Genomic DNA, 27803 nt, shown 5'->3' with positions numbered 1-27803 from the left:
TTTACTAGAGCGCTTTATTCCCGGTCGGCCGGGCGCCATCTTGTGGGCCCATCCAGGATTGCAGTAACGGTGTGGCGGGCTGAGAGTGTGAGTTTGGGGTGGGAGGATCGATTGACGTTGGCGACGCCACTTTATGCATCCGAACGTTTGGGCGGGCTCTGGTCTACCAAGGGTTTCGACCGCTGGGATGTGATTGGGATCTGTAAGGTGGGTGACGTGTACTCGAACGGTTGTGTGAAGTCGTTCCAGGCCCTCCAGGCGGAATATGGTCTGAGTGGTAGGGAATTTTTTCGCTACCTGCAGGTCCGACATGCCCTCGCCTCAGTCCTGGTTCCTGATGAGGCCCTGCCTGAATCTTCCCCCCTTGAGGACCGTGTCCTTGATGGGCATCTTCCCGATAGCACTATTTCTCTTATTTACAAGAAATTGATTAATAATCGGGCGGACTTACTGGTCCGACTTCGGGAGGCTTGGGTTTGCGATGGGTTGGAACTGGACGACGAAGATTGGCAATCGGCGCTCTCTTCTCCCAAGGAGGTGGCCATTCCTGCCCGTCTCCGCTTGGTTCAGCTTAAGATTCTTCATCGAGTCTATGTCACTGGTCCGCGTCTGGTTACGATGGGCTTTTCTTCGGATGGGCTGTGCAAGCGTGGATGTGGCTTGAGTGCGACCTTTTTGCATATCCTTTGGGAGTGCCCGGTTGTAGCTGCTTATTGGACTGCTGTGCTTGAGGTGATGACTGCTGTTACGGGTGTGGCCCTGCGGCCGGAGCCTCGCAGATGTCTGTTGAATGTGTGGGAGCCCACTGACTACTCGGTGGCCCAGACCAGATGGGCTACCCTTGGTTACATGATTGCGAAGCGGGATGTCGCGCAACTCTGGGGCGCTTCCAGGCCCCCTGAGGTCTCAAAGTGGGAAGACAATATGGACTGGTCCATGTTTCGTGAGAAGACGGTTTATGTGGCCAGGGGCAGGCCCAGGGCGTGGACGAAGGTTTGGGGCCAGTGGAATGATTATCGTGGGGATATTTGCACCCCTCCCCTTGACAACACAGCTGAGATTGTCCTTTCTCCCTAGACTAGAGTTCCCGGAACCCTTCCGTAAGGTTTTTTATACTTCCTGTTCTCCCCGCTGCTCCCCTTCCCCCCCCCCCTCCCCGACTTGATTGGAGCCTCTGGGCTCTGGGTGTGTTCTCCTGATCGTGGACCCGTCCCCTCCGCTCTTTGGGCTGACCTTATGTATCATTCATTCGCCTTTTAGTGTTTGTGTTTCTTTTTGTAAAAAATAAAAATACAAATTGTTCTGTGATGTCTATAGAGTAATGCTTTGTACTTGAGCTGTACCTATCCACGGGTGTACATTTTCTTACATGCACTGTGCCTTGTTATTAGCGGCCAGCCCGTGAGGTTGTAGGCCCATTCTTGTACTTTTCTATGCTTACTCCAATAAAGGTTTTGGGAAAAAGAAAAAAAAAAAAAAAAAAAAAAACACTAGGTGGCCATCTATGCACAGTGTGTAATCTGCAGCTCATAGGCCTCGAACACAATGCTTTCAATATTTCAGTACATTTTCGTACTACCTATCAGATACATTCATTTATCCATTTTTCATCAAATCATGATAAGTGAACATCCATTTTGTGTCTTTTCCGCTCTTTCCATATCCTAAAAGCCTTTCCAATTGATAATTATTATTATGTAGTATTTAGCGTAAGGTTGTGTACTGTTGGATTGTTGGGGGATCAGTTAATTTCATGAGCATCTCAGCCCACAGTGCAACGTTGGTCATCTCTCCGGGTAAACATTATGTGTTGTACAGCAGCTACGGCCCATTCAATAAGATCTTTTTAAGTTTCTCAAGTGATAGGGATTCAGCGAGGACCGAATGATTTGCTATACATGTTTCCGATAATTCTGTGCATAAGGCAGTCATTCTAATTTTCATCTTGTGGTATGTCCTAGTAAGAAAAATACCCAGTATGTAATAGTGAATAGATTTAGTGGGTAAGAAATGCGTTACTTACCTGTAACTGCAGTTATCCAGTATTGGCATCTTTCATAGATTCACATGCCTGAATCATTCCCCGTCGTCGGGGTGGGAGTCCCCGGTACATAAAAAGAGTAATGTCATAAAGACATATACATAGTAATAGGCCAGAGGCCTCTCATTAGTAACATATCCATGTCCTTTTGTAAACAGGACCAAACTTTGGCCAAGAGCCAATCAGATATCACCACCCTCTAGAACCTTCCTGGAAGGAGCCCGAGTCCCTCAGATTTTCGTAAGAACAGTGCCAAGTAGTACCTACTGAGAGAACCAAGGTGAGCCCTTCCAGGGGAGGTGGGTGGGTTGCATGTGAATCTATGAAAGATACCAATACTGGATAACTGCAGTTACAGGTAAGTAACGCATTTCTTATCCAGTATTATGGGTACCTTTCATAGATTCACATGCCTGAATCAGAGTAGCAAGCAATCACCAGCACATTTCGTATGGTACAACATGTAAAATCACTCGATATTAGAATACCAATTGTGAAATATAGCAAGTACCAAAATACCAAAATACCATATAAAAGAGAAATGTGCGAGTAGACAGTAGGAAGGTGGGATGAAAGAGAGAAGGCTCACCTCTAGTGAAATAGATGACGGAGCACAGCTTGTCCTACTGCTGCATCTTTCATAAGTTCAGTATCCAAGCAGTAGTGCCTGGTGAACGTATGTGGTGTCTTCCATGTCGCCGCTCTGCATATGTCGATAATGGGCACTCCTGCAAAGAGCGCCATTGAAGTAGAGACAGCTCTGGTTGAATGAGCCCGAACTTTAGAATGCAGAGGATGACCTGCCTGTTGATGGCAGAAAGTAATGGCTGCAGAAATCCAACGAGAAATGCTCTGCTTAGTTAATGGAAGACCCGTTCTGGGCCTGCTGAAGGCAACAAAAAGCTGGTTGGATTTCCGAAACTGTTCTGTTCGGTGGATGTAGAACTTCAAACAACGTGTGAGGTATAAAGAGTGGAGAGACCTCTCTGCTGCGGAAAGTGGATTTGGCAAGAAAGTCCACAAGACTATAGGTTCATTCAGGTGAAAATTAGACGGAACCTTCGGGATGAATTTAGGGTTGGTCCATAGAATAACTCTGTCCTGTTTGAACTGCAGGAAAGGATCCTGAATAGAAAAGGCTTGCAGCTCACTTACACGCCTTGCTGATGTGAGCGCTAGTAAGAGAGCGGTTTTCCAAGACAGGTATTTGATGTCGGCTCTGTGTATTGGCTCAAAGGGATGTTTCATCAGTTGAGCAAGCACAATGTTTAGCTGCCAGGTGGGTGGTAAAGATCTCACCGGAGGGAATGTCCTGAACAGGCCTTTTAGAAATTGCTTAACCAGTCTATTGGACCAGAGGGAAGTACCAGATGACGAACGCCTGAACCGAGATATGGCCGCCAGGTGGACTTTAATAGAAGCATGGGCCAATCCTGAGTGCGCCAAATGGAGCAGGTAAGGTAGAATTTGTACAGGTGTTGATGAAAAGGGGTGTATCCTGTTTGCTTTACACCATACCCAGAACCTTTTCCATTTTAGAGAATACGTCTTGTTGGTAGTGTCGGCCCAAGCCCAGGCTAAGACTGCTCTGCATTCTTGAGGAATTTCTAGGTTCTGAAACTCTCTGAACTCAGGAGCCAAGCCGATCATCAGAGATGCTGGATCCGGATGTTGGACTTGCCCCTGGTTCATTGTGAGGAGAGTCGGGCAAGACTTGAATAGAATTGGCGGTTCCAGCCAATGGAGATAAAGCTCTGTGAACCAGTGCTGGCGCGGCCACGCTGGGGCTATCAAGATCAGGGTGCAATGCTCTGCCTTCAGTTTCCGGAGGACCCTGGGAATTAGGGGAAATGGAAGAAATGCGTATGCAAAGACGTTGCACCATGCGTTCGAAAATGCATTCCCTAGCGATCCTTTCTGGGGATGCCAGCTTGGGTAATGTTGGCATTTTGCATTGTGCTGCGTCGCAAACAGATCCAGGTGAGGCCTGCCCCATCGGGTGAATACAGAGTTGAGAAGTTGTTGATCCAGCTCCCACTCGTGGCACACCGAGCGTTGTCTGCTCAGAGAGTCCGCCAGGACATTGTCCGTCCCTGCGACGTACTCTGCCTGAAGGGAAATGTTGTGTTGAACTAGCCATTTCCAAATCCGTTGAGATTCTTGAGACAACGTCAGAGAGCGAGTTCCCCCTTGTTTGTTTGGATAGTGCATTGTGGTGGTGTTGTCTGTTCTCACAAGCACTGGGGAATGTTTGATCCTGGGCAGGAACGCTCTTAATGCCAGGTAGACTGCCCTTAACTCGAGGAGGTTTATGTGCAGTTGCTTCTCTGCAAGGGACCACTGCCCGTTGATTTGAAGGTCCTGAAGGACCGTACCCCATCCTTCCAAAGACGCATCTGTAGTTATCACATGTGGCGAAACTGGAAGTATGAACGAAAGACCCTGCCTCAGATTCTGTGGGTGAAGCCACCAGTTCAGAGCATGGACAATGGTAGGAGTTATCCAGATTATGTCGTTGAAAGATCCTGTGCATTGAATCCACTGAGCGGATAGCGCCTCCTGAAGTGGACGCATACGAAGGCGGAAGTGTGGAACCAACAGGATGTTTGATGACATCATCCCTAACAGGGATTTGTACAGGCGCACCGTGATGGACTTTTTGGATTGAATCCGAGCGGCCAAGGTCCTTAATTTCAATTGACGTTCCTGTGAAGGGAAAGCCTTTCTCTAAGTAGTATCTAGGATAGCTCCTAGGAAAGTGAGACACTGGGACGGCTGAAGGATGGATTTCTCTTCGTTGAGAGTAAGTCCCAGACCGTTGAAGAGCTGAAGACAGGCGTTGGAGGACTTGGTCACGCCTGCGAAAGTAGGTGCCTTGACGAGCCAGTCGTCTAAGTACGGAAAGACCTGGTGATGTTGCTGGCGGAGGTACGCTGCGACTGGAGAGAGACATTTGGTAAAAATGCGTGGTGCCGACTTCAGGCCCAAAGGCAATACCCGAAACTGGTAGTGCTTGCCCGCAACCGCAAACCTGAGGAATTGGTTGAGGTTCCTGTGGATTGGTATATGAAAGTACGCGTCTTGAAGGTCTAAAGACACCATGAAGTCGTTTGCATTGAGGAGTTGCAGCACCTCCTGGACGGACACCATACGGAATGACTGTTTTTTGAGGTATTGGTTGAGGTCTCTTAAGTCCAATATAGGTCTCCATTTTTTCCTCCTTCTTTCGAATTAAGAAGAATCGGGAGTAGAATCCCTTGCCCTTTTGATTCCGGGGGACTCTTTCTATCGCTCCTTTTTTAAGCATGAGGGAGAGTTCCAATTGCAGCAGATGCTGATTTTTGTGCAGCATTGGTATTGGCGGCTTTTGAGGAGGAGTTTCCACGAACTCCAGAGAGTGGCCGAATTGAAAAAGTTGGAGGACCCACCGATCCGTTGTAATTTGTTGCCAATTGCGAAGGAAGGATGAAATTCTCCAGCCAACTTTGCAAGGTGGAGAGGAAATGGAGACCTGTGGCAGAGAGAAGTCATTGCCTTCTGGCTGTGTCCTTCTTCCTTCCGCAGAAGACTTGTTGTAGGACGACTGGTTTTGCTGCTGTCTTTGTTGGTACTGGGGTTTGTACTGCTGATTTGAGCTGTACGTGGATTTGTACCCCTGATAGTCACCTCTCGAGGACTGACCTCTTCCTCTGGAGCCCCGAAAGGAAGGATTTATGTATTGGAGGGTACCTAGAGCCTTTGCGGTATCAGTATCTTTTTTGATATCCTGAAGCATCTCATCTATGTGTTGCCCAAAAAGAAGTTGACCGTCATACGGCATGTCCAATACCTTGGTCTGAACTTCAGGCCGGAAAGATGTTGCTTTAAGCCAACCTTGGCGCCTCAGGACTGCGGCTCCTGCTAGCTGACGGAACCCCGTGGATGCGATATCCATCGCCACATCAATCATCTCCGAAGCGGAACGCTCGCCTTAAGGGAGAATCTTTTTCGCTTCTTCTTTCTGCTCTTCTGGAAGCGAATCCAAATATGGAGCGATATCTGCCCACATTTGACGGTTGTAGCGTCCTAACAGTGCCAAAGAGTTTGCTGCACGCACTGTTAGTGCTGACATGGACAAAAACCTCTTCCCTATGTCTAGTTTTCGGCCTTCCTTATCTGGCGGCGCAGACAACGCAGCCGATGGATTTTTTGACTTGCGCTGCGCTGCCTGGGTAATGACGGAGTCCGGCTTTGAATGGCCAGTAAGGCAAGCTGGAGCCGTGTCACGAGCTTTATATTTTTTGTACAGTCTAGGCAGTACTGGAGGCAGAGATGAAGGGTTTTGCATTATTTTCTCCCCTTGTTCCCAGATGTAATCAATGATGGGAATGGACCGCACAGTTTTTTTGAATGGTTCCTTAAAATCATAAAGGAAGCAATCCTGTGGTGTCGACGTTACCTTGAGTTTGAATCGTAACGCCACCCTTTCTAGGATATTGTGGAATCCCCCAATGTCTTCCGGGGGTGAATCCGCTTGTGCCTGTACAGGGGATGCTGGACCTGGAATCACATAGTCATCCCATTCGTCTTGAGTGTCCTGGAGCTCCCCTTCCTCCTGTTGTTGCTCCTCTTCTTCGTCTTCCTCCTCAGAGGATGGCGGAGGACGCGAAGGAACCGGATCTGGTTGAAGGACTAGAGGAGGAGGCCGAGGCCTAGGTGGCGTTGTCACAACTGGTGGAGGTGGAGGAGTGGACGGAAACCTTTGCTTGTAGTCCGCAATCAGAAACTGCAGATCTGTCACTATGGAGGCTGGGAGACAAACCATAGGCTGTAGAGGAGGCAGAGGAGGTTGGGATTCCTCCTGGTACTCCAAATCATCCTGTTCTTGTTCCTCCCAATCTGAACTTTCATGTAGTTTTACGAGTAGTTCAGATGGGCTGGTCGCTGTGCGGAACATAGAGCCCTCATCAGAGTCCTCAGTATCCAGAAGATGAGCAGGTGGGAATGGCTGGACCCTGCTCGGAGAGGTCAATTCCGGCATGAGAGTATGCGTGGTCATCTTGAAGTGCGTATAAGTACACTTCAAGGGAGGCGACTCTACCGTCGTCGAGCCCGTCGACAGAGTGGTCGTCGACGGGGGAACGTCGACAATCAAACTAGATTCCGTCGTCGACGTGTCTTCTTCGATGACGGCTTCGTCGACGCTGGTGTCGACATTGACGACTATGATCTCGTTGACGATGAAGCTGTCGACGTCGACGGAGCCTTTACCGTCGATGACGATTTCCTTGACGATGATGAGGATTTGGTCGACGATGAAGAGGATTTGGTCGACGTCGATGGAGCTTTCGTCGACGATGAGGACTTCGTCGACGATGAAGCGCTTGTCGACGATCAAGCGCTTGTCGACGACTTTTTGATAACAATAATAGATGGAACAGACCTACCAGTAGACGATGAGGATGTAGTAGTCGTCGACGTTGATGTTAAAGATGAACGCCATCGACGTGGAGATAGTGGCTGTCGACGTGGTCACAAGCAGAGCTGAAGACGTCACAAAAGGTTTCTTGAAGGCAGGGTCTTTAAGAGAAACCTTCACAGCCATGGCCTTAGAATGAACCTCTGAAGAATGGGGCGTCTTCTTTTGAGGTGGCTGCAAAGATGGTTCTGGGGATGACGTTCTAGGCCTCTTGGGAGAAGAGTGTATACTCCTAATGGAACACTCACTCTCACCTGAAGAGACTGGCTGGTCCTTGGTCCTTAAGTCTCTGAAGCCATATCAGCAGGCGGTCCTCTCTGTCCTTGAGAGTTTTGGCTGAAAAAGTGCGGCAGACTTTACAATCCTTTGCTGAATGGTCAGGGTAGAGACAGTAAAGGCAGTCCTCATGCCTGTCATTTACATGAAGCCTCTTCTTGGCACAAGATCTAAAGAGCCCCTTTCTTGGAGTACCAGCCATGGCTAAACTGAAAATCCCTCACAGAAAGACAATTCTGAGAAAAATATGTGGAAAAAATCCAGAAATACAAAGAAGCTGAGCAGAGCTCAGTGGAGATTCCCTTAGCACGACGTGCGGTAGAAAATCTGAGGGACTAGGGCTCCTTCCAGGAAGGCTCTAGAGGGCGGTGATATATGATTGGCTCTTGGCCAAAGTTTGGTCCTTTTTACAAAAGGACATGGATATGTTACTAATGAGAGGCCTCTGGCCTATTACTATGTATATGTCTTTATGACATTATTCTTATTATGTACCGGGGACTCCCATCCCGACGACGGGGAATGATTCAGGCATGTGAATCTATGAAAGATACCCATAATACTGGATAAAGCACTAGTTACTACTTGTGTAACAATATATCTGTAAGAGACATTAGTTAGTGATAGATTCCTTACCTTAGAATATTCCCCAGGCGTCAGACTGGAACCCGGAAAGTTTTTGTTTAGCAGTACCCCTGCATGCCGGTAGGTGGCGTCGTGCGGCTCCGCGTCCGTCACTAGCGTCATAAGCGCCGAGATGACATCATGGACACTACTTGGGCGCCACCATGCGTGCTGGCATCAGTTCTGTACACAGCTTTCCGCACCGAAACACAGAGCCATGCAAGATACCGGCCATTGGTACATAAAACTAGGGCCCTAAAAGGGGATGACCTTAACCCTAGTAATCAGTTCGCAGAACGGGGAGGATGGGTGGGGCGGTAAGGAATCTATCACTAAATAATGTCTCTTATAGATATCTCGTTACACAAGTAGTAACTTGTGCATCTGAAAGAGAAACGTTAGTGATAGATTCCTTACCTTAGAATAGATACCCAAGCAATACCAACCCTGGTGGTGGGTCTGCGAACAAGATTACACCAGAAAGTCACGGAGCACAGAACGGCCAAAGAAGCCCTCTCACCGGACCGGATTGTCAAGGCAGTAGTGCTTGGTATACATGTGCAGCGAGGCCCACATAGCTGCCTGACAAATGTCATGCAAGGGCACGCCGCGCCCCAAAGCAGTAGTGGCCGCAGTTGCCCTGGTTGAATGGGCACGAAGCCCCACAGGAGGCTCCTTCTTGACCAAGGAGTAACATGCTTTGATGCACAAAATGACCCACCGGGAGATGGTCCGTTTGTGCATAGCCCGACCTTTTTTGGTGCCCACGTAGCCAACAAAAAGCTGATCATCCACCCGGAACTGCTTGTCATGTTTTCCGTGTCCGCAAAGCAACGGAAGTCGCGGCTGGCACTCCGAGACTCGAAGACGGCAGCCGCGTCTCATCAAAACTACAATTCCCGGCATACCCGGGAGCACGTTGCGTGCACGACGCCGTCACGCACAATGCGGAAGTAAACAGCAGGCCGAGAGACGCCGAACTCGCCGATTATTCGTGTTGAGGAGGAGACGGAGAGGGTTGGTATGGAGTCGTGCCAGTAAGCCTCTTCCTTGTGCATTTCCTGGAAACCGCCAAGGCCCCGTTCCGGATTGGGTACTTTGTTTATATTGTCCGAGCTAAGCCTCAGGGTTTACGAGCGCTAAAGAACTTTGGGGCATACTCTGTTTTGCCTTCTTTCTTGCGGTCTCCCTGTTGGAGGAGACATAGTACTTTCGTCTCATTGCAGGGAGAAACCCGAGCAAGGGCGTTTTGGGGTGTCGAACTTCATTTGACTGGAAGTCGGGGCTCTAATCACGTATTGCCTCATTACTGTTATGTACAATTGCATGGATGTCTAAGAGGTATTAGACACCCGTGGACCTTGGAACTTTACGGTTCAACTGAACCTGTTAACCTTTTCGACTTCTGAAACTGTACGAGAGGATTTTCACCTTGTTTTATGCCTTGTTTCATCCCTACACAGGAGAAAACGAGATAGGGGGTTCACGCCAGAAGGAGTGTTGAGCCTACAGTAATGAACACATACAGTGTTTGGTATGCAATAAGAATTGTGTGTATGTAATGTCCGCCCAGCTAGGACTGTGAATGCTAAAGCCATTTATTGGGTCTTCCTTAGCAGTTGGTTACAACATACTGGCATCGCCCGAGTCTCTTCTCCTAGATTACAGGTCCAACGTATTTTCCTTTACAGGTAGGGGTGACACTGTTCTGTATTAAGAAGGAAAGAAGGTGGTTGATGTACATGTACGAGGGAGTGGGGGGAGCACATTCTAACTGGCTGTCGTTCTCGTTTCAGATCTCCCTCCCTGCTGTCCCCTTCCTTTCCCTCCCCTGCGGGACTGTCCTATTCGCCTGTGTTTATACTTCAGGCTCTGGGGGAGTCGGGTAGGGGAGGTTATAGGTTATTCAGCACAGCCCCGAAGAGTTGGAGAAGACGGAGCATGACACTGCTGTGTACTCTGCAGATTAAATGCAAGCGCACATTTTGGGTCCAGATGGTGGAGCCTCTCCTCTTCCCTTGAAGGATGCAGAGGCAGAAAGAAGGTGGGCAAAGTGATGGTCTGCCCGATGTGGAAGGGCGTGACAACCTTTGGCAGAAAGGAAGGACCGGTCCTTAAAACCACCTTGTCTGGATGAATAGAAAGGAAAGGAGGTTTAGAAGAAAGAGCCTGGAGCTCACTCACTCTTCTGGCAGAGGTGAGAGCAACCAGGAAAGCAGTCTTCAAGGTGAGAAGACACAAAGGACAGTTATGAAGGGGCTCGATAGGAGCGCACATCAGAAAAGTCAAGACAAGATATAAGTCCCACTGAGGCATTATGAAAGGCACGGAAGAAAAAGGTATGCGTACTGCCTTTAAGGATACGGTTAACCGGGGACTTAAAAAGAGAAGGCTGATCTGGAAGCCGTAGAAAGGCGGAGATGACAGAAAGATAACCTTCGATAGTGCCCAGAGCAGAACCCTGCTGGGCCAAAGAGAGAAGGAACAGAAGAACCTTAGAAAGAGGGGCAGAAAGGGGATCATGCCACAAATCTGTTCCACCTGCAGGCGTATACCGTTTTGGTGGAGAGACGCATGGCTGCCAGAATGACATCACAGACTTCGGGAGGAAGATCGGAAGGTGTCAACTGTCGCAGATCAATCTCCACGCATGGAGGTGGAGGCTGGACAGGTTCGGGTGGAGGACCGACCCCTGCTGCTGCGACAGAAGATCCTCCCGAAGAGGCAGATGGATCGGAGGATCGATGCTCATACCGAGTAGCTCGGGATACCATACTCTTCGAGCCCAGTCCGGAGCCACAAGGATGACTTGGGCCCAGTCGCACCTGATCTTCTTCAGCACTCTGGGCAGAAGTGGTATAGGCGGAAAGGCGTACAACAGACCGCAGCTCCACTCGTGACGAAAGGCGTCTCAGAGCGAGCGCCGCCTTGGAAATTCCAACGCGCAGAACTGATGACATTGCGCGTTCTCTTCGGTGGCGAATAGATCCAAAGAAAGCTCTCCCCACTGCAGAAAGACACCGTGCGCCACGTCCGAGTTCAGACGCCATTCGTGATCCACCAAACACCGGTGGCTGTGTTCGTCCCTCCCGGCATTCAGAGAACCTGCCGGGTGTTGAACCACCAAGGTAATGCCTTGATGTTCCAGCCATGTCCAGAGGCGCAGAGCCTCCTAACAGAGGGTCCACGACCCCACCTCGCCCTTTTTGTTGCAATACCACATGGTGGTTGTGTTGTCCGTGAACACCTGCACTACACTTCCCCGGACAGAGGGAAGGAATGCCTTCAGTGCAAGTCAGATCGCACGCAGCTCCAGAAGGTTGATCTGGAGCCGGGACTCTGCCCGAGACTAGAGGCCTCTGATCTCCACCTCTCCCATGTGGCCTCCCCATCCCAGGAGGGACGCGTCCATCACCACTGTGTACTCTGGTTGGGGAAGGGAGAGGGATCTCCCACTGACCCAATCGCGATTCGTGAGCCACCTCTGCAACTGTCGTGCAGAGCCCTCCGAGATCTGGACGTGATCGGATAGGTTGCCCTGATGCTGTGCCCACTGGAACTTCAGGTCCCACTGCAGAGCCCGCATATGCCATCTGGCATGTGTCACCAGCAGGATGCAGGAGGCCAATAGGCCCAGAAGCCAGAGGGTCATCCTGACTGAACTCCAGGATAGAGGCTAAAAGAGCGGAATCATAGCCTTAATATCCCGTACTTGCTGCTCGGGAGGATAAACCCGAAACCGCGTCGAATCCAGAACCGCTCCAATTAAGGGAAGCGTCTGAGAGGGACTCAGGTGCGACTTCAGCACATTGATGGAGAACCCCAGCAAATGCAGGTCGTTGAGGTAGGGGAAGACTGACACCCCCACCCTGCGCAGATGAGCTGCAACTTCGTGAACACCCGAGTGGCACTGGTAAGGTCGAAGGGGAGCACAGCAAACTGAAAATGCTCGTGGCCTACCGTGAACCGCAGGTAACGCCGGTGGGCCGGCAGGACGGGAATGTGAAAATAAGCATCATGCAAGTCCAACGGTACCATCCAGTCTCCGGGGTTGTGGGCAGTCAGGACCAGAGGCAGCATCTTGAATTTCTCCTTCCGGAGGAAGCAATTGACATACCGGTGGTCCAAGATGGGGCTGAGGTCCCCCCATGCCCTTCTTGGAGACCCGAAAGTAGTGGGAATAACACCCACTCCCTACTTCCTGATCGGGAATGCACTCGATGGCCCCATTGGCCAGGAGGGCCGTGACTTCATGACGGAGAAGAGCCAAATGATCCCCCGACAAGCGGTGGTACCAAGGTGGTATGGCTAGAGGGGAGGACAGAAAGGGGAGCGTGTAACCGTGGCAGATTATCTGCAGCACCCACATGTCCGATGTAATTGCGCGCCAGTGGTGGAGGTGGTGGCGGACCCTGCCACCCACCGGCGTGGGGTGCTCCCTGAAGCTCGGATTAGGAAAGCTTAGAGGTGGAAGCAGCGGGGGGTTGGGGTGGAATGACCCGCCGACTAGTTACCAGACCTGCCACTGCGGAAGGCACGTCCGCACTGAGGCTGGTTCTGCACAGGTTTTGTGGAGGAGCGCGCTTGGGTGCCTTTGCCCTGGTCACAAAAGGAACGAAACCCAGGCGTGGCAGAGTTCTTTGCAGAAAGACCCAAAGACTTGGCCATGGCCCGCGAGTTTTTAAAGCACTCCAGGGCATTGTCAGCCTTGTCGCCAAAGAGGCGGGAGCCATCAATGGGCATATCCATGAGCGAGCCCTGGGCATCGGGCGAGAACCCGGTAAACCGCAACCAGGCATGGCACCACAACGCCACAGTCGTGGAAATCGCTCTGCCCAACGAATCAGCGGTGTCTAGACCACACCTGATGGCAAACTTCGCCACATCCTTGCCTTCCGCAATCGCTTGGAAAAGGACAGCCTGGACCTCCTCAGAACACTGAGGCAAGACCTCGGCCACCGAATCCCACACCAGCTGAGAGTAACGGCCCGATAGGCAGGCGGTGTTAACCGACCGCAACCCCAAATTGGCTGAGGAGAACAACCTCTTGTCAGATTGGTCCACCGCTTAGAGTCCTTATCCTGCGGAGCTGTGGGAAAGGCACTCTGCGACGTAGAGGCCTGAATGACCAGGCTCTCAGGTGTGGGGTGAGTGGTCAGGAAGGCAGAATCACCAGGCGCCGGGCGATGACGCCTTGCGACGTTCTTATCCACCGGCGCGTCCGAAGCCGGCCGCAACCAAGTGCCCAAGAGGACTTTGGTAAGGGCCTCATTGAAAGGGAGCAGCGGCTCCGACGACGTAAACGCCGTCTGGGGCACATCCGTAAGGATGTTGGTCTTAAGGGCCACCGTATGGAGGTCGAGATGGAGAGCCTCCGCTGCCCGAGGCAGCACCATAGTGTAAGAAGAACCCTCCTCCATAGTAGGTGGAGGGGAGGCAAACCCCGGGTAAGGGGGTCCTCTGAGCCGTCCCAGTCCTCGTCCGGCCCTGGAGTAGAAGGTACCAGCAAGGCAGGAGAGGGGGCAAGCGGTGCCGGGAGCGGCGCCGAAAACGGCACCTGGCCGGAGCCACGTCCCAATGCGGATCCCAGGCCGGAATGAAATGGTCCGTGTACCAGGGCAGGAGCGGGATAAACGGCACCCAGTCTGTGACGGAGTCAGTGACGGAGCCAGTGACGGAGCCAGGGGCGGCGCTGGGGCCGGAGTCTAGGGCAGCGCCGGGGCCAGCGGCGCTGCACCTTGTGGCGCCGGAGCCGCGGGTGCTTGGTCCAATGGCGGTACCACCAAGTCAACAGGCTCTGGCCACGGGCACACCAGCGGGAGGCCGAAGCCTAAAAAGGCGGTCCATAGCAGCAAGAAATTCTTGCATCTGTTCGGGAGTCGCCGACGGACACAGGTATGGCGGGTAGGCCACAGGACTCCCAGGCTCCGGAGGAGCCGCAGGGCGGAGCCCCTGTCCGCCTCCGAGGAGCGACTGGGGGAAGTCGGAGAGCGTACACGCTTCTTGGACTTATGGCGTCGCTTACCGGAGTCCGAAGGTGCAGACTTAGATCCCGAGGAGTGACACCTCCGGTCCCGCGAGTGGCCCCGTGAACGGCCCCTAGACCTGGAGCAGCAGTGAGAGGAGTGTCGGACCTCTAGCAACTTCCGGTGCCGCTCCGGCAAGGCCTTCCGAGCCATGGTTCGGCAGTCTCGACAGTCCCGGGGCGGAGCCCCTGTCCGCCTCCGAGGAGCGACGGGGGGAAGTCGGAGAGCGTACACCCTTCTTCAACTTCTTATTATGACGTCGCTTACCGGAGTCAGAAGGTGAAGACTTGGAGCTTGAGAAGTGACGCCTCTGGTCCCGCAGCAGCCCCCGAACGGCCTCTAGACTCGGAGCAGCGGTGAGAGGAGTGTCGGACCTCCAGCAACTTCCGGCGCCGCTCCCGCAAGGCCTTCGGAGCCATGGGTCGGCAGTCTAGACAGTCCCAGGAGACATGGTTGGTCTCCAGGCAGTAGAGGCAGACATCGTGAGGGTCTGCCACCGACATATTACGGCGGCACGACCCACAAGACTTAAAGCCGGGCATCCCCACGTGCACCAGGTGACAAGAAAAAGGAGACAAAATGTCCCAAAAAGTGGTCAAACAAATGACCGAGGTACGTACTCAATCCGTATCTGCGCTTTTGGCGCGGAAAAATAAAGAACTGACATCAGCACGCATGGTGGCGCCTAAGTAGTCTCCGTGACGTCATCTCGGCACTTACGACGCCAGTGACGGATGTGGAGCTGCACGACGCCACCTACCGGCACGCAGGGGTACTGCTAAGCGAAAACTTTCCGGATCCAGTCTGACGCATGGGGAATATTCTAAGGCAGGGGTCTCCAACCTTTTCTGCAGTGAGAGCTACTTCTGATCAGTGAAAATCATAGTGAGCTACTAAGGGCCAAGCAACTCGCACATTTTTCCGAGAGACTCTCTCACGTGCAGCTTCATTGACTTTTTAAGGCAAGCCTAATTTCTTCAGAGCCCATACTGTGGTTTGAACAAAATACTTGGGTTCCCTAGAAATTACTGATCTCATCTGAGCTAATCAGCGCATTGGTTGGCCTTGCCGTGCTCCTCAACGTGAAGTCCTTCCCATTATCCATGATGGTGAACCCTTAGTTTAATTAGTTGCAATGTAATCAAATTTAAACAGACGGTAACCATGGGTGGAGGGGAGGAATTGAACCCTTAATCTTCATGCTGATGATCTCTGGCCTTCACCTGTAGGCCATACATGACTCCCTTACTGCTTCCCAAAAGACCAGTTCCCATCAAGGCGAGCTGCCCTCCTCTCCTGCCCTGACGGCAAATATGTCCCCTGGTGAAAGTGTTATAAGCCAGGCCAAAGGCAGAGATATGGACATCTTATGGATTTTTTGGGCCTGGGCCAAAGGTATCTTGGAGGCCCCTGTTCGGAACAGCTTTGAATTTATGATCCATTCTCAGCTCTTGCATGCAGTCTTTGGTCAGGTCACAGACAGTGCAGAGGTACATTTGTCCAAATTCTAAAGCGGTTACATTTTATATATTCAGGGATAGTGGGGTATGTTTTCAATGTTGTAATGCAGCAGCTCACTAGTATTGCTGCAAATAATTCATGCAACACCCTCCTAGTTCTCATATAGGAGGTCTTGTTTTGATCTAATAGGAACTTTATTTATGGATGTTGCATCAAACAAACACAACATTTCTCTGCAAAAACGTCTGTAATAGACTTTCACAGACATTAAAAATAAATTAAAGTTAAACAATAAAACAATATGTTGAAGAATTATTCACAGTTATAAGTGCAAGACTGTGAAGAACAGAGCTTGCTCTATCACGGCCCCCTGGAAGGCTGGGGCCTTGGCCCAGAGTCCACTTTGCCCACGTATAAAACATCTCTGAGCAGAGGTATTTATAACTTCAGAGTTGGCATCCATTCACACCCACTATACTTTGAGAGCTTAAATCAGGGGGTCTGTACTTCAAGATCCCCCTGCAAATCATTTTATTTTTAGATATTTCATAAAATAAGCCAGCAATCTATATCGTGATGAAAATGCAGTTTGCTGGGAAACTTCTACTATCTTGCTAATTCTTTTTGCTGCATCCTACGGATATTGTTTGCTCACTCCAAAAGTTTGCCATTGAGTTAGGCATCGTGGCACATGAAGCATATTCTTGACCTCTGAGTGTAACTTTCACCAAACACCAAAAATCAATTTTCAGCATTTTAAAGGCAAAACAACAGTAAATGGCCACCGTAGTTTTATTTTCCATTAGGGGATGTAATCTCTGGGAATCTACATGTTGCACAAAATATTGTAATTCACAAGTGCATTTTAAATTAGTGAATTTTGGTATGATCAGTTTAGGTTTGTTTCACTGCCAATATTATGAAGTACGTTTTGACATTTGTATTTTAATGGTTAGCATCACGGATCTCTTCTCCCCCTACTCACTCTCTTCACGCCCTCCATACTCAGACTTCACTGACCGTGGTTCTGGGCAAGAATATTTTTGGCGCCTTTGGCTGAGAAATACTAATGCTGGCTTACGAGCAAACAATTATGCTGCGACTAATTTAGGCAAGATATTCTGCAGGCTGCAAACGCACAACATTGGACGTGCACAGTGCCATGATGAAACATAAAGCGGTCTGATAAAAATCTAGGAAAGAATTGTAGGAAGCGTCTTCTCGCATAGTCAGCTTACACTTACAACTACACAACAAGAACAACTAATTCAGGCCAGGGCTTACCGGTCGATCTGCTGCTTCACACGCAGAACAAAGATGCAGTGCCTGCCTCGAAAATGCAAGTGGCGCGGGTACTGGTAGGATAGCAGTTCAATACTGCCTGTGCCACACCACTTGCTCATTACCAAGCTCTCCAACCCCTGCTGCTCTGCAGTGGAACATGTCCTGCGGGATGAAAGCGAGGTGCCAGGCTGCGGAAGGCAGGTGGCGCGAGTATAACTCTAATGATGTCATCTTCAGCCCGCCCCGCCAGCCTCATCCAAGCTTAATTGAGCTTATCAGAGCAGCAGGTTTGGGTGAGGGCGGGCAACTGTGACTGAAAAAAGGCCAAAAAAACAACAAGGACAATAAAGGGCTACAAAATAAAAATGCTGCCACGAGCTACTCACAGGGCCTCAGTGAGCTACTGGTAGCTCGCGATCGACGGGTTGGAGACACCTGTTCTAAGGTAAGGAATCTACCACTAACGTATCTCCTTCAGATGCATTTTTTCATTGTTTATAAATCCGACACCACTTTTGTTCAAATTTCAGAAATCCATGGACACACCCACACCATTTGAAGAAAGTCTGTGCATGTGGCACAATAGTGCTGACAACCCGATTATCTGTCCAGATAAATTCTTTTGAGGTGTGAGAGAAGTTTCATACAGATAGTGAAATTGGATTAATTTAACATTGCACTTTCAGAGAGGTATATTTAACTTATTCAAATGATTCCTTCCAATCTGTATCAGTTAGGGGCTCTACGCAGCCCTATGACCACCTCTCCCGTGCTAATTTTGTGTCACCATTTACCAAGGCCTTATATAAAGTGTGAATTAATCATCTGCATCATGCCATGTTAAGAATAGCGGACATTATTTCAGTTACCTAAGGCTCCTGCGTACGGATTTCTCTGCTTACTGTATTAATCGTGCACGGTGTAGCAACTGTCCCACCCCTAGGTCAAAGTTGCCCTGAGCCTGAGCATATGTAAGGATCTGCCTATTTAGGTAAAAGTCTCCCTCTTGCCACTTCATCATAGACCGCTGTTTGGTAATATCTTTGTATGGTTTCAGTATCCAAAGTGGGATGTTGGGGTCATATGGTGGGTTTCTAACAAATATTTTAACCACCCGTTCCATCACTCCCGCCCATCTAATTAGTTCTGGGAAGTTTGGAGGTATGTTTTCCCCATCAATAGTTTCAGTTAAAGTAATAATGGGATAATACAGTGCCAGTAGTTCCTAGTCCCAGTTGTTATTTGGGCCTAACCAATGCATTGTGTGTTGCAGTTGTGCACCAGCATAAAGAAAAAGGTCTGAGCTCCCAAGCCGGTCATGGGTGTCTTTGAACATGTCAGGAGTGACATGATATAACAGGGCATCACGAGAAGCAAGGTATAGTTAGTTCAGTAAACTATTACTGGTAAATGTCAGTTTTTTTTATTTTAAGATATTAAGTTACAATGAACATCTTTATCCAACTAAAATGTTATGTTAACCTTTGTTTTTCTCAGTTAATTTCTGTTTTTTTTTTTTTAATTCTAAAGGAAGTTAAGATCTTATTACAATACTCAACCTTTGCGGTTGCCCAGCCCCTTTGTACGCATGGCCTTAGGCTGTGCGCTGCATTGGCCACAGGGACTGGCCTGCGGCTAACCTTATGTGGGAAGACAATCCCTCCTCTCCCGATGACCAGAGAAATGCTTGGAAAGGAAATTGTGTGAATTAATATCAGTGCAAATTAAAAGAAATGTCCCCTCCCCAAGCACAGAGGCCTTGGGGAGGGGACAGTGAAATGATAAACTTAGTACGAAAAATGCAAACAATGCTCACAAAGCACTTTACAAATGGCTCATTACTTGGCTAGAACAATTTTGTGGATTACTTCATGAAATGGCTTAGCTCTGTAGACTAGGACATAACATACATTTTGGCTCAAAACTCATTTTACTCTGCAATCTTGTGGTCTTTAAAAATGGAGCCATAGTACTGTAAAGAGACAGCAGTCTTATAATAAGAATCCCACATAGTCATTATACAGCTTAACACAGCGAAAAACATTTATACAATATTCCGTAATAGTCAGGTTATATCTAAATGCAATGCCTCCCATTTTTGAGACATCCCTTCACAAACAATTTCAAGAACATTGTTGGGGTTTCAGTTCAGCTTCCTGTCCTGGAAGAAGATTAATGCCTACTCTTCTCTACAGCAAGGATCCAGACATTTTCAGAAGTAAATGTAAGTTTACCTGTGAAAATGCATTTGTAAAGTGGACCCCTGTTTAACATAGTAAACAAATTTGAGTTAAATTTAAATCATAAAAGTCTGGTTTTGGCATTCCCAAAAGCCATTTATTGAATATTAAGAGAAACTATAATCACTAAGATAAACAGATAAATAAATGCATATAAATCCTTACCTTGATAAGGGTAGGGGAAGGTGATGCATCCTTTTCCAGTGGCAAGATTTCAAAATTAGTTGGAATAAACTCATTCCTCATTGGAAGTTTGAATTGTCCATTGATGTCAGCATTTTGCCATTTCTAGACAACACAAATCAGATATAAATATTACATTTAATGAACAGGCTGCCACATAACTTTTACACAACAAACACAATTCTAACAGTTTTACTTAAAATTAAACAATCTTACAATTCCTTAACACATAAGGTTCATAAGAAAAGGATTCTGAAAGACTGTCAACAAGATCACATACTCCTGTGCTTATGAATTGAGGCTGTGTGCCCCGATAATACTGGGGCTAAAAAAAACAATTCTAATTACTCAAGATAACCTTAAGGACTTCAGAGATACGTTCGTTTTTGGATTACTCTTTACCAAAAAAAAAACATTTTATGCATGCTTTGAGTTCTTGCCCTAAAATATTGGAATTTAACTACTGGTCATGCAGTAATTGTCACAAAACCTCTGTTCTTTGTTGCTGTTCCAGATTGGAAAATAACTTTACATCACACAAAAATACATTATGGGTAAATGGGAAAAGTAAAGCAGAGCATGCACTCGGCAATTAGATGGATTTGAGGTGTCAGTGAGCACTATGGATTATGTATTTCTTTGAAGGTGACATTAAACAGTAAAATAGTTTGCATATAATCCACTGCCTGTATGCTGCATGGAGAGCTATTTTTATTTGTGCAACATTAGCATATGCTCCCTCTTAATTCTCCTTGTGAACATGTTTGATGTTAAGAGCAGCTAAACGTACAACGCCTATTCCATATGCACAAACAATTATTTATAAAAAATAATATTTTATTCTGCACTGTACAGTGTCAAGTATGACTTGGGTTGTCTTCACAGTATTTGTATGAGAAACATAAGGAATTCACTGCTTACCTGTAGTAACAGTTTTTCAGCCGGAGACATTTTCTGAGTATATTCTGCATACGAGTGTTGGACCTGGCCCTTTTTGTAGGGTTAGCCCCAAACAATATGCCTTCATCCTCCTATTTGTTTTGACCTCTTTGTGTTGGCTTTAGGACTCTGGGCACTTAACCACTGCTGGCCAGACCTAAAGTGCATGCACTTTGTCTAAATTGTATTTAGGATTAGTTACCCATGGCTGGCATATTTGATTTAATGGTAAGTCCCTAGTTCAATGCACTCTGTATGCCCGGGGCCTGTAGCACTGATTGTGCCACCCTCATGAGTAGCCTTGAAACCATGTCTCAGACCTGCCATTGTATTGTCGACCTGGCCAATGAACCCACTCATCAAGCACAAACCTTACATTTTACCCTAAGGTAGGCCTGAGGGAGCCCCATGGGCAGGGCGAGGTGTATGTCTCAGGTGGGACATGTACTAGTTTGTTTTACATGTCCTGATAGTGAAATACTGAATATTTAGTGTTTCACTATTGCAAGGGCTATATCTCCCATAGGTAATAATTGGAGCAGCCTTGTAACTTCTTACAAGTGTAACTTTCTATTCGGAAGAGATAGAGATTTGGAGTTTGGAGTCCCTGAACTCACAATTTAAAAATGCATCTTTTTTGTGCAGTTAAAATTGCGTGTTTGAAAATTCCACTTTTAGAAAGTGGGCATTTTCTTGCTGTACCATTCTGTCCCCCTGCCTGCCTCTAGAATCCACGTCTGGTTTAGACTGGCAGTTCGGGCTGGACTGTTCCCATGAGGCACAGGGTCAGACTGATTTGCATACAGCCATGTCTGAACTGGGGTGGCAGAGTGGGCTAAAGAACGGTGATGGATCAAACCCAGATCTTTTGACTGGGTGTGAGTGTTTGATTGGTTCAGATGCTCCGTCCATCACAACCCCCTTTTGTACCACTTTGGCCGCCATAAGTGTGGCAGGGTATGCTCAGACGTGAGTCCCTTGCTCACTTTGCCACTGGATTCAAGCAAGCCGGGATGAAGACGGCTGTAATGCCAGAAACCGGTCCTCGGAAGCTTGTTTCCGGTCCAGGGAAGGCATGGCTTGGCAGTTCGGGCTGGACTGTTCCCATGAGGCACAGGGTCAGACTGATTTGCATACAGCCATGTCCGAACTGGGGTGGCAGAGTGGGCTAAAGAACGGTGATGGATCAAACCCAGATCTTTTGACTGGGTGTGAGTGTTTGATTGGTTCAGATGCTCCGTCCATCACCACCCCCTTTTTCACCACCCCCTTTTGTGCCGCTTAGACTGACAGTTGGGCACACCTCCGCTCCTTCCTGAGCTAGAGTGATGGGAGAAGTTGACACTGACACCTGAACAGATCTGTGTCTGCCCTCACACAAAGCTGTTTCCACCCTCCTATAGTGTGTCTGGAGCCAGGTCTGGTACTGGAGCTGTGACACCATAACTTCAGAACACTTTTGGAGTAAGAGGATAATTCTGCAAAGAAGAATAGCTAGAGAAGCTGTAGGAGGGGAACTGCCAGTCTTCTTGTTGTTGGCCTACTGCTGGCTGTTTCTGTCTTGGAGAGTGAAAGGACTGGACTTTGTTTTCATCCTGCTTGCCAAGGTTCCCTAAGGGCTTGTGCGTGCTTGCCTCCAGTTAAAAAGTCTCATTGCCATCAAAGACTTAATCTGCAGCCCTTGAACTTCTCTGCTGGGAGTTCTGACCTGCCAAGTGGTGCCAAATCCAGTTATGGGCCCTTGGAAGAGGAGTCTGCTGCAAGAAAGGAAGAAAATCCACACACCAGTCTTCAGCGCAGCGCCTGTTTCGCTGCCACTGCATTGACCCAGCGCGACCGGATTTTCTACGCATCGCACCGGTGTGCCAAGTCTTCGACAATGCAGAGCAGTAAGGAACCAAGGCCGTGTCTGAAACTTGCAGCATCACCTCTCCTCGCAGAAGGAAATCAACACATCACCTCCTCTACGCCACAGCAAGGAATCGAAGCATCAACTCCTTTGGCAGTAAGGAAACGAGGCTTCCCCTCCCCCGAGAGTAAGGAATCGGCGCATTGATTTGTTTTCGGCACCTCGTCGCCCCTGCGCCTGTTTTCTTCATTAATTTTGATGCATCTTAGGTGATTTGCACCAAAAGGTGACGCACCCATAGTTTTCTATGAACTGAACTATTTTGATCCTTTTAAAAAGTGATATCTTAGCTTGTGTATGTTGGATTTTTGTTGTTTTGGTCTTGTTTTATTCAGATAAAGGTTGGTTATGTTTCTAAACTGGTGTGGTGACCATTTGTAGTGTTTTCACTGTGTTACTCTATGTTTATGTACAAATGCTTTACACATTGCATCTGAGATAAGCCTGACTGCTCGTGCCAAGCTACCAAGGTTGTGATCAGGGGTTATCTTCGTTCTGTAACTCCCTTACTCGGACTTGAATAAGGGTCCATACTTGAACAGGGTGCAAGCCTCTGCCAATTAGAGACTCCCATTTCTAATGAGTCATAACCTGTTCAAACCCACAACATAGGCTCCATCTTTAGATGCTATTTTCCCTGTTGGCCAACTGTGAGGAACATAATTTAGGAATGACAGAGTAACATTTTGCAACACTACTTTACACCTGGGAGGTAACATTTTAATACAAAATAGCTTCCAGCTGCACAACTGTTATTAGAGGAAAGTAGCAGTAATGCCACACCTCTGGCTATGGGTTTGTACAACTGACAGAAGTTTTAAATTAGTTTGCCCTCATGCAGTCTCGTCTAATGTTTTGTAAACATGGGAACATATATATGACCACGTAGCTGCTCCACATATGTCTAATAATGAAATATTGCCAATAAGAGCAAGCCAGCTATTTTCATCTAGTTAAAATGACTTTGGTTCTAAAAAGTAAAGTTACATGTGCAAACGCAAGTTAATTTCTGTTGCCAGTTGCGATGAAAGTAAGAAGAATGAATTGTTTCATAATGTAAAAATATGAAAGGTCTTTATGAATAATTTGTGAACGAGTCCAAAAAATACTCTTTAGTGCAATCTACCTGAAGTACAAGTTACTTACCTTCGGTAACGATGTATCTGGTAGAGACGATTCTAGACGCAGATTCCTTAACGTAGAATTATCCCCAGGCGTGACTGGCCCCAGAAACTTTTTTGCCCAGCATCCCTGCGCACCGGGGGAAGGGCGGCACCACACGACTCTGCCCGATGTCCTCCGCGGGTATGACGTTAGCGAGGTGACATAAGCCCCACCCCTGCGCGCTGACAGTTTTCTTCGGAGAACTTTTCTGCACCAAAACGCGGAGCCATCATAACAAAACAGAGGAGAGCATCGGAACAGAGTGTGAAAAACCCAAGACAAAAGAGGAAAGAAACAAAAGGTGAGAAACACCACCAAGTGGCACCAAGGCACCAGAAAGTGACAACAGCAGGCCAGAGCAGATATGAAGCATAACGCCAACCTGAGGAGGCCTTTGTGCAATCCAAAGGCGAAAGCACCAGGTGGCAGTAAAAGCACCAGAAGGCCAGAGCAGCGAAACCACAGCAGGAAAAGCGCAAAGCACCACTCCTTGGAACCATCTCCCAAGCCAAGGCGAAAGCCATCCTGGAGGCACAAGCATGGAAAAACGCCACGAGAAAAAGAGAGAAAAAAGAAAGTCTGCCACTGCAACCACAAGGAAAAGGGCCACAAACCCGGAACAGAGGAGACACAGCAATCCACCTCCAGACTACACTGCCAAGAATGACATACTCCCTGAAAGGAGGAGAAGGTCAAAGGCAGGCAAGCCATCCGCAGACTACATTGCCATCTGAAAAGAAAAGGAGGCCAAGGACAGAGAAAGAACCCCCAGAAGACCAGGTGGGGATCAGAAACTCAAACAACAGAGGGAAAGAGCAAAGTAGGCCCGCACGCTGGAGAGAACCCAACGGAGGGATGCTTGATCGGAAGAAGACTAAGAGGACAACCACAGAAGACAAGGCACCCAAAGGGAGGCAACTACAGAAAACCAGGGTAGAAGGGCAAGCAGTGAAGGAATCTGCGGCTAGAATCGTCTCTACCAGATACATCGTCGCCGAAGGTAAGTAACTTATACATCTGATAGACACTACTAGCTGCAGATTTCGTAACATAGAATAGATACCCTAGCCATACCCAAAGGGAAGGAGGGTCTGCGAGAGGACCTCACCAGCCTGGACTTAACACAGGGCCCGACAGGGGATGAGTCGACTGGACAGGAAACATAGCCCTGTCCCCCCAAGGCAAAAGAGAACCCCTTCATCTAGAAGACCACTGGCCCCAGAGGAGATGCGGGAAGACTAGCAAAGAGGCGGCCCACCCTCACCCAGCAGGAGGAAACAAGGACAAGGTGAAAGGAGGCCAGAGCGCCCGAAGTCCAGCCAAGGTACCAAGGATCTCCACCAGAAGCCTCAGAGGCACAGGCAACGCGTAGGAGCACCAAGGAAGAAGAGCTACCCAGAGAAGAGGTAGAACGAAGGCAAGCCCTCCCCCCGGGAAAAACCCCCCAGTGACGAGGGCAGCCTAGCCTATCACAGGTGGAAGTCAAAAGACAAGGCAGAACGGCGCCTCAGCAATATGGTAGGCTGGAGAAGAAAGGACATCTCAAGCCCCACCAAGGGAGAACTGCCCAACACCCCGCAGGGATGGACAGCACCCGAAGAACCACAAGGAATTTAAGGACTACCTAAAACCCTAGGAAGGAGAGGTAAACTGGAGGCAGAGCCCATTTGAAGACGCTGAAGACACTCCAGACAGAAGCAGCTGCACAGCTAAAATGCAGACGAAAGAAGAAAAGACAGTGGAGTTGAGGAATGACAGGACTGCACTAGCACGCACAGCCAGCAGCAGACAACACCACTGACTGGCGCACCCAGGCCAAGCCAGACTTCAGCCGAAGGTAGAGGCCGGAAACCCAAGAGGGGCGAAGACACGCTCTAAAGGTGGGGCCGACACACACGGCCCACAAAGGAAAGTGAAAGCTACACTGCAAGGAGGATCGCAAAACCAACATACGGGGACGCCACGGAGGGCAGAGGCCTGAAGGCAACCACCTCCACAGCTCATGAGAGAGCTATACAATAGCTACCTGAGGCCCACATAGGTCTAGATGTCCCAAAACATGGGAACCCTCTTAGGGAAAAAAATTCCGCAGCAGAGGACAACAGAAAGACCTGCGGAGGAACCGCAGACGGCTTGCTAATCAGCCAACAAGAATACACAGAAGGCCTAATTTCAGGGCCAACCGCCAAAACCACAATCAAAAAAGGGGCTGACCAGCAGCCAACAACACCAAAGGCCTAAATACAGGACCAGGCAGAGCAAACATAACAGAAGAACACCTCCAAGAACCCAGACGGACTCACAGCTCACTGAGGGGGAGGAGGGGAAGGAGGAGGAGGAGGAGGAGGAGGAGGAGGAGGAGGGGGAGGACGAAGTCCGGCCAGAAACCTCTGAATGGCAGAGTCCGCAGAGGCATGGAACAAAATAGTGCCATCAAAAGGAAGGTCCACCAGCTGTTCCCGAACGTTCTCCAGGAACACACTATCCCGGAGACAGGCATGGCGACGAAGGGCCACCGAAGAAGCCATGGCATGACCAAGCACTTCCGAAACATTCAGAGCAGAGTGAATAATAAACGCCGCAAGCTCCCGGCCATCCAACACAATGTGCCGGAGATCAAGACAGGCACCCTCCCAAGAAGCGGCAGACAGAAGGGACTCAGCCAAATCCCCCAAGCAAGAAGTGGCCCTTGCCAAGACACAAAGAGTGTTAAGGGCCCGCAAGGCCCCACTGGTGGAGGCAAAGATATTGCGCCCCCAAGAATCCAACCAGCGTGCCTCCTGTGATGGGGAAGACAACACCGACGGCTGGGAGGGAAAGGCAGTCTGTAAAAGAGGGCCCCTGGCTGAGCAGTGGAGGGAGAGACAGACAGGATAATGTGGCACAAGATGGTGGCGGTGCAGAAGGTATTGCGGCACCGGGTCCCCCGTGGCGCAGTCTGTAAAAGAGGGCCCCTGGCTGAGTGGTGGAGGGAGAGACAGACAGGATCATGTGGCACAGGACGGTGGCGGTGCAGAAGGTGTTGCGGCATCGGGTCCCCCGTGGCGGCCGTCCCCAAGGCCCGAAAAGGGAAGCGTGGAGCGAAGCCTCAAAGGGCAGAAGCAGCTCCAAACCCCCAGAACCCTGATGGAGGACCTCCAGAAGATGATCCTTGCGGAAATGGGCAGCTGCGTCTCCCATGCGCAAGATCCCCGCAGCCGTGGAGACAGCTCGAGTGAAGGCAGCACCCGCCTCTGTAGGGCCCGCGGCGGGGAAAGCTGCTCCTCTGTGGGCGAAGGCTGCAAGCTAAGGCGAAAGTAGAAATTGGGGGGAGAGGGAGGATAAACTAAACCAGGTCGGCCTCCTAATCAACGTTGCAGAAAAATGAGAATCCCAAATATTGGATTCAGAGACCTAGTTTGTATGTTGGTCACTGAATAAACTATTTCAGTACTGACCAAAAGAGAAAGAAAAATTTCTTTCTAGTGTCCCCTCACTCACCGGGGTTTCCCCACGGTGACATGCTTCATCATTGGGGCCATCCCAGTTCTCTACGAAAAGGGGCGTGCTGCGACTAGCGAACTACGCAGGAGCACTTTTATCGTGAAAGACTATGTGTGGTGTGAAAGTGAGATAGTGACAGAGTGGATGTGTGTGATGTTTAAAAATACCGTGCTAGTGGGCCTCAACAATTTTATTTAGCTCCTCGATTGGTATGTTAAAAGGGGTTTAACACTACAATTTAGCCGTTAGTTAGGGCTAAATCAGTGTATGGTCAACATGTTTCAAGCTCCCCAAGCTTTTCGCCAGGACCATACAGGGACCAGCCCTGTATTTTCCACTCCTATATATACCTGATGTGGTTTATACAACTATAAAAATATATTAACGCTGTTAACTATCAAAACATGCGTGTGATACATACGATTGTGCTTTCTCGTTATGCCTGTAAAAAGAACACATGATTAGTGACAGAGTTTCCCCTCCATGACGGAAGGGTATCACACATTCCATTCACGAATATTTTCGAGTGTCGAGTGTCTCGTGTGCACCATATTGGTGCGTGCAAGCTTTCCAGTCCAGTGCATGCATGAATAAATTGGTGGTTGTGAATTCACACATATAAACAACACAGGACTTGATGTGACTATAGACAAGACACACACAACATAAAGGTATTCATGGCGAAAAAGAATATTTACATATAGCGGTGCTTAAT

General features: G+C 48.9%; 1 protein-coding gene across 2 annotated transcripts in view; it reads right to left on the bottom strand.

The window, feature by feature from the left end:
* IDE (insulin degrading enzyme) overlaps window positions 1-27803 on the bottom strand; it is a 1242012-nt gene that overhangs the window by 515177 nt on the left and 699032 nt on the right. For both annotated transcript variants that reach the window (XM_078643408.1, XM_078643410.1), the window contains exon 13: window positions 19576-19698. In XM_078643408.1, coding sequence (XP_078499534.1) covers window positions 19576-19698 — 123 coding nt within the window. The remainder of the gene's footprint in view (window positions 1-19575; window positions 19699-27803) is intronic.

Source organism: Lissotriton helveticus, chromosome 5_1, assembly GCF_964261635.1.
Source record: "Lissotriton helveticus chromosome 5_1, aLisHel1.1, whole genome shotgun sequence".
Classification (NCBI taxonomy): domain Eukaryota; kingdom Metazoa; phylum Chordata; class Amphibia; order Caudata; family Salamandridae; genus Lissotriton; species Lissotriton helveticus.
This window is presented reverse-complemented; position numbering and strand designations above follow the sequence as displayed.